This window comes from Pinus tabuliformis, chromosome X (assembly GCF_031772625.1).
Source record: "Pinus tabuliformis cultivar Carrire ecotype Pingquan chromosome X, CPIR1, whole genome shotgun sequence".
NCBI classification, from domain to species: Eukaryota; Viridiplantae; Streptophyta; class Pinopsida; order Pinales; family Pinaceae; genus Pinus; species Pinus tabuliformis.
The window spans coordinates 1081815443-1081826738 of record NC_142308.1 but is presented as its reverse complement, the minus strand read 5'-3'; the positions used below and the strand labels follow the sequence as shown (position 1 = coordinate 1081826738).

The following is an 11296-nucleotide window of genomic DNA, read 5'->3' as shown; positions in this document are numbered from 1 at the left end:
ACCAAAAAAAAATAGATTAACAAACAAGTTGAGTTACTGAGATTCACAATTGCTCTATATCTTGTCGAGATTCACAAAAAAATAGCATCAAAATAGAACAAAATTGACCACCTCAAATTCTACAATAAGAGAAGAACAAGCCAACCTAAAGGTGACTACAATTTGAAAGAGAAATAAGCCAAGATGAGCACAATCCTAGAGACAGTGAACCTAATAATAAGTGCATGAGAGATAGAGAGAAACACACCCATGTGCAAAGAGTACAACACTTGATAAGTGTCCTTAGGTAAATAAAACTCTTTACTTAGAATTAAAAAAGAACTACTCGAAGAAAAACAAAAAAACAAAAAAAAAGTGTATTTATACACAACTTAAAGAGTAGCACACTTTCCTCCAAAGGAGTTACAAGCCTATATACAATGTTAGCCTTTAAAATAACCCTAGAAATACAACAAATCAATATAACATTACACCTCGCCATCCATAGCAAGAATTATAAGATGCCTGTAAAAAGGATGGACAACTTGCACAAGAGACCAGATTTAAGAGGAAAGATGTTGGTTGGGTTGAAGGTGAGCCTTCTTGGGTCCCCTTAAAGATCCTAAGCATACAATTAGAAAAAAACACATTATTTATGCAAGTCATGGGCATGCATTAGTACACCAAAGACTATCCCTAATGTGATGCACAAAAGTAAAGACCTCATACGAGACATGATAAACTTTCTTGGACCAACCTCAAATCTACCACCGAAGATTTGATGGAATTTTGTAAAGACGTCCCAAGCTATTTGAGCTCAATAGTAGTGTGTTCACCACTGAGAAGGCCACTATGCAAGACAATTGACCAATGAAAGTTACCTACTCTCTTCCTATCATTGTTTGGACAACTATGGCTTGCTCTTGTTTTCCTTTCTCTCTTTTGTTGCGCTTGAATATCCATTGTTAAGTTATCATGTTTTGCTCTCCTTTGCAAATAATTTTGTCATCAATCCAAATACATCATACATAGGATGTTCTGTGATATGATTATTGTTTTGAATATCTCTATAGAAACTATGTACATATTTTTTGGTTCTATAATTGGTCTTCTTATATTATTTTGATAAAATTATGTGTCTCCCCAGTGTTAGCCATTTAAATAATGTTAATAATACTCTAGTATAATTTTATATTTTTCATTAATCCAAAAAAAAATGCCAATATATATGTCACAACCAACCTACAAAGTTTCTCAAATTCATTTCGAAATTAAGAATACTTTTCATATATGTATTTTAGTTTGTTAATACATTGACTCAATTTTGTTTGTATGTAATTTGAAAATACATTGATAAAATTTCAATTGTAATTAGATTACATCCATCTCCATTTCAATTCAAAATAAATATTTAGTACATATTTTTGTTTCACAAGACACAATTTCCTTTACAATTAAATTTAAGACACTTGATTTTACGATAACATGTATAGATATCAATAAATCTTTGAATATTTCTTACTTCATTCCATTCATCATGATATTTCAAATTACAAATATTCAATATTAATAATTAAAAATTGTATTTACCCAATCCATGGTATCCATGTTTACTAAAGAATCAAAATAAAGATTAAAAACTTTAAGACAACTTTCAATAACTATCCACTTTGAATTTTGTATTCTATTAATGTAATCTAAACTCACACACTAAATTTAAACAATGTACTTCTTATTTCTCAAAAACATTAACTTCTACAATGAAATTTATACATAAGATTATAGCACCCTTTCTATAGGAAAAAGATCCCAAGTAAGAGACATAAATTTGGAATAAGCGTATTCAAAAGAACATAAAATGAAAAACAATTTATAAAATATGTTTCAAGTTAAATGAAAAGGATTGTAGTTGACACGAAGCATCCAATCCCATAAATTGGTTCAAATTGTGGGATAAAGCAATGAGGATGTATGCATTTACTAAGTTAGACAACTGGTTCGTTAGATTGGATTGTGTTAATGACACTTTATTAAAGTGGATTGTGTTAATGAAAATAGATATAAAAAGGCCAATTAGAATTATTTCGGGTGGTTGAGAGAAAAGAATGAAATCCTCCCCACCCAAATTCAATTCCCAAAAAAAACATGATGAATGTTAACAATATAAATATGTTGCTAATTTTTAAAATAAAATAAAGATACATCTATAAATTTTTCAAATAGCATTATAAACTACCAATACTCAATTCAAGGCAAAGCTCGTAGTTTCATAACACATCTTACATGTACTTGAATCCAACTATATCCTTTATAAAGTAGGACTAGTATTAACTAGTGCCATGCAATGAGCTTTCTTATCCGTCGAATAAGGTTTAATTTTCCTCGTTGACGGTCTTTTGCTAATCACGTGTACTACTGATTGTGTTTGGGATCAAGAAAACTAAGTGACTTTCACATGATAAATACACTAACTCGTGCCCTCCTAGTCAAAGGGTTCTGAATTGTGAAGAGTGAACCATGGAATTTAATATTTCCATGATGGAAAGCATGTTTGTTGTACAAAAATTAAAGGAACCTAACTAGTCTGAAAAAATTATTGTTCACAAACCTATTTAAAAAACAACAAAATGCCTATTTAAACGAGCCTTTCTCATCCTCCGTCATTTACAATCTCATATATTATTCCATTCTAGTGCTCTCTTTTTTGGGCTTCAAGGTACAGATTCATAACCTGCGTCACAAATTGCAGCTATATACAATATAGATAAGAGGACACATTTCTATATCTAAGATTTTATATACATTGTAGATAAAAGAACACATTTATTTATCTAAGATGCAAAGTTATGTTTATATTTTTTTCCTCTACTTTTTTCATCTTTTGATTAATTTAGGCACAGTGATACTCTAATAACATTGATAAGACAAAGTTATACTCTGCGAATAACATTGACAAAACAAAGTTATGATCATCAAATGGAAGAACACTGATTACATAGTAACCACTTGACATCCAAGGGATGTTAATGTTGGTATTATGATACATGTGTTGTACTTAATGGCAACCCACTTGTAGCAGAACAACTCACTTGTATATGGTAACTAGATGAATTTACGTAATTAGATGAATCTACAAGAGATATATCAAAAGTGACAGAATGCATGGCAGTTTGTTTACAGATGTGATAAAATGCAGGGCAATTCAAAAGAATCATTTCAGAGGTGACAGAATACATCGCAATTGTGTTTACAGATGTGACAAAATGCAGAGCAGTTCAAAGGAATCATTTCAGAAGTAATATGACAAATCACATTATTACAAGTCTATTCAGAGGGAACAAAGTAATGGTACAAAAAAATAAGATGAAGGAACAAAGGACTACAAATCAGAATCAAGAAATTGAAAAAAGGGAATGGTTTAAGAAGTATACGTTAGTTCACTTTGTCCAAATAACATATACACGCAGGTCATGGAATAGAAAAAGCATATACGTATGCACGCATTATCACAGAAGGAAAAACGCATATGAGTGGAAAATCAAGGTTTTGGTCCAAGGTATTCAGTCCAAAGTATTTGGTCTGAGGTTTTGGTCCAAGGTATTGAGAAAGCCCTAAAACTATATAAGGAAGAGAAAATCAAAGGGATAAATGCACAAGTAATGAATATCTTATGAAGTGTTAAATCAAAAGCAAATATACATGTTACAGGTTTCTGATGCTTTGCTTGATCTAGACTAAATATGCACCTGAGCATTTGATGATGGATGAGATCTAATGATGGATCAAGATCATAATGACTTATCATTATGTGAACTGATAATGGATGGGCTAGATCTGATTGTTAACACATGTTTTATCCTTTATATGTCATGTTCTGGGTATGTCTGAAGTTGGGAATTGCAGCGAAGTTATAAGTATTTGCAGATCTATATGCTGGTTCGCTTTGGTGAAGGTGCATATACACGCTGGTTCGACTCTTCCAAGTAGTGTATACAAAAAAAAAGCTTGATATTCAAGGAGAACTGATCTATCAAATCAGCGTTGTTGTTTTACTGATGTTTGTCAATGAAGTCTTCTTAGATCTGAAAGTAAAATTGAATGCATAAAGAGTTTGTGTCTCATTGATTAATTGATTGAGAAAGAAGGGTGATCCTTGTTGCTATCTATTTATAACTCTGTAATATAATAGTAGATCTTCAGAATGTCACTGATTGGTACAGTTTGTGGTTCAAAGGTTTTATGATTTAGTATCTTTAGATATACGCAGGTTGGGCAAAAGGAAGTAGCGTATACACACAAGTTTGCTTCATTAAAAAAGCGTATATATTCTGACACGTGCCTTTTGAGGTTACAGTGAGTTCTGGTTGTTAATGCAGTGTTCTAGGTTCAAATTTGTGTACTGGTTACAGTAATCTGTGTATTCCAGTTGATTGATTGAATTTGATCAAGTTTGAATGAATGGTTGATTCAGTGGTGTCAGAGGTTTAGTGATTTTTTGATTATATGGTATCAGAGGTTCAGAGGTTTCAGTGATTGATTGTTTCAATTATATTAGAGATTGATGATTGGGTTTCAATTATATCAAAGATTGATTGGGCTTCAGTGATTAGTTAATGCAGATGCATTTGATGGTTATATTACAGTGGTGAATGATTTTGAGCTTCAATGTTACTAATGGGACTAGTATGAAAAGTTGATGAAATGAAATCTTCATGTGTATTGTTGTGTATCAAAAGCATCCAGTTTGAAAATTTATGAAACGTGATCCTGGAGGAAAAGAGAAAGTCGTAGCCTTCTATAAATCGACACCTACATACTAGTAAACATATTGGCTAGTACAAGAGCTAGGGGGTTGTAGTTCCCTTCCAGTAAAAGCTAGAAAACGAAAAAGTTGTAGCCTTCTGCAAGTGGGTGCCTACGCACTGATATGAATCTGCACCAGTACAAGATTGTAAACAAATTTTCTTATTATTAAAAGAAGACAAGGACAACAGCAGCAAGTGGTTTTCACCCACATTGGGTTTCTGCCTTAAATCTTAGTGTTCATGTGTGTTGTTTACGTGTGATAGTTTATTATGTTATTACTACACATGGTTACTGTTTAATGTTTAATAAAGCACTGATGCACGGATTAAAGATCAACATATAATGAATTCACTGAATCATAAGTTCACTGGATATACGTTGGTTGCCTTAAAAACAGTGGCATGTACACGTGAATTCCCTTCACTAAAGTAGTGTATATAAATCTGATTATGGAAATGAAAGAGTTACTGATTTGTAAACACTGATTCCCATCCCTGCCTCCCCCGCTCAGTATTATTCCCAACAGTTAATTATGTTAATGCCTTGGAATTTAGCTTAGTCACAAGCTCCACAGCGTTAGTTAATGGATTAATAAAGAGTGGAAGCCCTGCGTATTTTTAAAGAACACTGGCAGAAAAGTGCACAAATCTGGAATGTTTTATACTCTTAATTAAAAATGATTAAGTACTTCAAGTACTAACATAAAATAGTTAACACTTGAGAGATGATGGTGTAGAAGCCATTTGTACACTACTGATACCATTAAATAGATCATATGAACTTTCTGATAAAATAAAGTGAGAAAAAACAATATATGATCTTTCTATATGAAAGTATAGACTGAAAAAGACTCTTAAAATACCATCTCCGTGCACATAATTACAATTTCAAAATATTTTAACATTACGAATCATCCTAACTTGTGAACTCATGAAAATCAAAAGAATCTACCAAACTCTCTTCAAAACCAGAATAATCTACCAGAGTTTCTCTCCAATCTATTAATTGTTTCCATGAGTTTCAACATATCAAGTTGGTCTCTGTAAACGATTATCAACATCATCATTATTATGTGTTACATCATATTTGGATAAATAAATAAAATATATGTGATGTGTTACTATCCTATTTGGATAAATAAATAAATAGATAAAATATATTTGTTTTGTCCTTGTACATCTTGTGCCAAACTCACGTGTCAAAGCAAACATATTGCATTGAGATCATGCTCTTGCAACTTTTTTTGATAAATAAGCTGGCGAAAATGCCCGCCAATCTTACAAAAATACAAAGACAACCAAAGCTTCATAGGTAACAAGCAAAAACCTTATCAGTATCATCATTATTTGTTACTATCCTATTTGGATAATAAATAAATAAAATAAAATATATTAGTTTTGTCCTTATAAATCGTGTGCCAAACTCACTTGTCAAAGCAAACATATTGCATTGAGATCCTGCTCTTGCGTTTTGATAAATAAGCTGGAAAAAATGCCCGCTAATCTTACAAAAATACGAAGACCACCAAAGCTTCATAGGTAACAAGCAAAACCTTCACTGTTACCCTACTCCAGGATGCCAACCAAATATTAATTAAAGACCCACTGAAATCCCTGGAGTAACAAAGAAAGTGAAAACTTCATCGAGAGCCTGCACGAACATTTTTAAATTAAGAATAAAGAGCATAAACCTGAAAGCAAAAGCTTTTTCCATAACGACAACTAGAGCCCGACCTCAACATTCAAGTCACTATTTAAAGGCCGCGTTGCTCAATAAGTGCATTTCTAATAAATTGTTCTTTAGTCTTAACCTGTCATTAGAAAATACCTTAATTTTAAACAATTGTGTTTCCATTTTTATTCCCACGAAAGTTTCATTTAAATAAGCCAAGGCCTCTATTAGGTAATACCTGCAAGACTTTCATTTTTTACTAGTTATTTTCTATAATTATGATCACGGGAGTTTCAGTTTCAATATGCCAAGGCTTCTCGAGGATTTTAACCGTAAATCCAAGGAGATCAGCGTTAAATATCTAACATAAAATTCAAATATTCATCCACCTGCCTGGTGAGTTAGAATTCTAGTCAGGTATCATTACAATCTCTTCTTAGGAGCTATCATGAAGCTAATTTCTCAAACACAACATTTTGTAAAAGAACTGATATAAAAGGGCTATACATACATAGCTGTTAATCAGGGCAATGTAGACGGCAAAGTAACAATAAACTAGGAGAACAAACAAAACTGGAGGATACTAAATCACACTAGACAACAAACTTTCCTACATAGGCCTGCACCGCCAGGAATGAGAATCCTTGTCAGCTTTGCATATGACCCAAGGTAACCTTGATAATGTTCACGGCATCGTTATTAAGAAAATGCTTTAACGTAGTAGAGACAACATATGTGTAGAAACAACATATGTAGTAGAGACAACATACCTCATTATGGCTTCATCTCATTCTATGTGTTACGAAGTTAAAAACACTTTCGCTGTCAGAAAGGAAAAGAATTACCTACAACTGCACTGGCATCAATGCCAAACAATGACGAAAGGAATGACAAAGTAAGTGCATTAAGACAAGTTACATAGCTGCAGTTATTGACTACGCACTACAGCATCATTCAGTTCTCTCAGAAGGGTTCTTGTCTAAATGTGTTGATTGGAGAAAAATATGTTACAATCTGTCACTAATGCAAAACTGCACAGAAAACCTGTGAATCTCAGGCATTATTTGTAGTATCCAACAGAGTATACACATTGGTTGCCACCCTAATTCTCGATTCTCTCTTAGAAACTTGTATGTTTTCACCTGACCGAAATACATGCTAAAGATTTGGCTGGGTCGTTCGAGGATTAGACTTCCATGAAAAGATCCCAAGAGAGGAAGTCAAGTGAAAGTTAAAATTAGGGCTGACATTACTGTGAAGATCTGAAGGAAGAATTGTGGTTTTTCAACTGGAAACTGCACCAAACTGTGATGTGAAAACCACCTACAAAGCTTCTTTCAGTTGGAAGGTCTTCAATATGCGCCGAGCTTTGTCATATTCATTTAACTCAACTAACATCTTTTTCAGCCGACGAGCAAGACCAGATATATCTTCAGTGCTGGCACCTAGTGCTTGCTTTTTCTCAAGCTCTTTTCCAAGAGTTACTATGTATTCAACCAGAGGAAGCAATTTGCAGCTGTGGAGAAGAAAAATGATGAATCAGTACAAATTCATATTTTTAAATAAAGGTGGCAAGTCAGGACTGCTTAACAAAAACAACAGTTTTCTACTAAACTTTGTGCATCCTCAGTCAAATTTAATCTTACATGCATTAGAAATATGGATATTGATAACTTTATGTTTTAGTTTAAATACACAAGCCATGTTCCCTTGACCAATTCTTCATTGCATTATCAATTAGTTAAGGCCAAATGCCGAACTGAAATTTAATAATCTCACATACGCTAGAACTTTGAATGCTGATAACTTCATGTTTTGTTTAAAAACATGAATATATGCCCTTCAACAATTCTTCATTGCTTCATTATTAATTTTTATTCTTCATTGCTTCATTATTAATTTTTCTCAGTCATCTAAAGCCTGTCTCGACTTTGAGCCTTGTGAGACTCCTTTCTAATATTAACTAATGCAAACACCGTAGACTATTAACAGGTATGAATGTTGAGGTAATATGCACTCTTGAACAGAGGATTAAAATGCAAAATATTTAATAAGAAGTCACTCAGCTACACTAGCTTGCATTATTTTACAAATTTTCCCTCGTGGTTCTCTCTTCTCAAATGAAGAAAAGAAATCACTGCACAAGAAATCATAGAAATAATAGAAATCAACAAATCCCCGGGAGTTATACATGTTCAATTTTCATAAAATATTGAACACAGGCATGGAACAAGCTAAAAAAACTACAGGTCTTTTTTATTATAGAGGACAAACAATTCTGGTTCAGGTAGAAGGATGGGCCAAGTTTTAAGTACTGACACTGAGTTCATGAACTTAGTCTTACAACTATTAACTGTCCTTAAGAATTATATACTTCTTGTACCAAGAGACAAATTCGACAGCCCAATATGAAAGATATGTGCAACATACCAAAAGTTGATGCGGCATAAGTCGACAAAATAATAATAATAACATTTAAGTCAGCTTAAAGTCTTAATAATAAGCATCAACGGCTGAGAGAGGTCAAATCTTTGAAAGGGAAACCCTTCCTCAAATATTTGCACTCTAAAAAAGAATTGCACTTCCAGAAATTTGATCTCCTCAGCACCTGATAGATCCAGATTAAAAATGGATCTAGGCTGCTTCGAAGTATGGACCTAATGTTGCCATTACCTCTATTAATATTGTTATTGGTATGTTATTCTGTGTCAGGTATTATGGATTTGTTGACAAGTATGGCCCTGATAGAAATGAACAAATCCCTGGGAGTTATATGAATTCAATTTTCATAAAACAATGAACACAAACATGGAACAAGCTAGAAACACTAGTTCTTTTTTATTACACAGGCATGCAATTCTGGTTCAGGTAGAAGGATGGGCCCAGCTTTAAGTACTGACACTGAGTTCATGCCCTTAGTCTTACAACTATAACTGTCCTTGAGAATTATACAATTGTTGTGCCGGGAGACATTCTACAGCCCAATATGAGAGAGATGTGCAACATAACATAACGTTGATGTGGCATCAGTCGGAAAAATAAAAATAATAACATTTAAATCAGCTTAATATCTTAATAATAAATCAATGGTTGAGAGGGTCAAATCTTTGTAAGGCAAACCTTTCCTCAAATATTTGCACTCTAAAAAAGAATTGCAATTCCAGAAATTTGACCCGTTAGTGCCTGAAAGATCCAGATTAAAAATGGATCTAGCTGGTTAGAACTATGGACATATTGTTACCATTACTGCTATTAATATTGTTATTGATAAATTATTGTGTCAGGAATTATAAATTTGTTGGGGAGTATGGGCCTGTTGTCGCCATTACTGTTATTAGTATTGTTTGTTATTTTATCGTCATTTTCATTTTCATCATCATCATTATTATTCTAGTAATCCATGCAAAGGTGGATAACAGAGAGATTGATAAATTTTTCAAAAAAGGATCAATCAATGTAGGGATATGCATGCCACAAGGGGTCTTCAACTATATTCGCTTTTATGGATAGATGAACTTGACAAGAATAAGTCAAGAATCCTATTGTATACTTCAAAAGGATCTCAATTTTAGATTACTGAATGGCTTTGGTCTGTGAAAACCTTCATCTAACCTCATAAATATCTTTAAACTTGTAACAAATTTTCTGTTCAAAGACATGTTTATATGAATAGCCATGTTTCCTTTTAACTGGTGATGCCTCCTTCTAAAAGAATTTGTGCCTACAAGTATTTGATCACGTGTGATGAGAATATGTGATCAAATATTGGCCTCTAATCTTAGCATAGAAAAGCTAATTATCACAGTATTAAACAGGGATGTGTTTCCGAGGGTAGGGATACACTCCCCATGCTCCCAGGACATGGGTACTTAAGGACGATATTCCCCAACATCCCTTTTTTGTGGGAGACGCAAGGAAATGCACTAGGGGAATGTTCCCCTCAAAATTGAGCCACTCCACACTTCCTTTTTACCAAAGCCTGTTGCCCCCATCCCTCATCATTATTGGTAATATTAAATCCTTGAAGTCCTTTCATGTAATTTTTTAACATTATCATGAATTGTTCCATATTTCAAAAAGGGAACCAAAAAGAAAAATGGAAGGATGGAGAGCAGCGGCTAGGGTTTCTGCAGCTCTCTAATCAATTGTGAATTCCAGCAATTCAGAGAAGAAATCTGTTTCTATTAAAGGAATGGAAGCTCAAGCCTTGGTTTTGTACAGTGCCATGCTAAAATCAAGATCTGTTCTTCTGGTTGTTCAAGAATCTCCGGCCTTTAACGTTCCTCTAAAATAGGATGCCTAAGGATGGAGAGCAGCGGCTAGGGTTTCTGCAGCTCTCTAATCAATTGTGAATTCCAGCAATTCAGAGAAGAAATCTGTTTCTATTAAAGGAATGGAAGCTCAAGCCTTGGTTTCGTACAGTGCCATGCTAAAATCAAGATCTGTTCTTCTGGTTGTTCAAGAATCTCCAGCCTTTAACGTTCCTCTAAAATAGGATGCCTTCAGCGGTGAAAAAATAAATTCAGAACAGGGTTTGATCCGCAGATTTAATGGTTTTTGGCCACGATTGACTGATCTCCACAAATGGATCTCTGAAACATGCAAACCCCTTTTGTCTGATGATTTGAATATTTATCCCTTGGCTTGGGGTTTTTTTGTTGTGGTTTTTTATAATATTGAGGATAAGCAGAATATTTGTTAATCTAGGCACTGGTTTTGGGGCAGTGTTGGCATTTTCAGGCAGTCTTGGTCTCCCACCTGTGACTCGGTTACGACGTCAATTTCCACGGCTCCTGTTTCGGTAAGACTCACGAATCTTCCCTTGCATCTTTGGAACCTT

At 33.7% G+C, this 11296-nt stretch overlaps 1 protein-coding gene across 1 annotated transcript in view; it reads right to left on the bottom strand.

Moving 5' to 3' along the window:
• Window positions 1-7212: 7212 nt before the first annotated feature.
• LOC149143581 (transcriptional repressor ILP1-like) overlaps window positions 7213-11296 on the bottom strand; it is a 48588-nt gene continuing 44504 nt past the window's right edge. Inside the window, exon 6 of the mRNA XM_089446818.1 lies at window positions 7213-7972. Coding sequence (XP_089302944.1) covers window positions 7780-7972 — 193 coding nt within the window. The 3' untranslated portion in view covers window positions 7213-7779. The remainder of the gene's footprint in view (window positions 7973-11296) is intronic.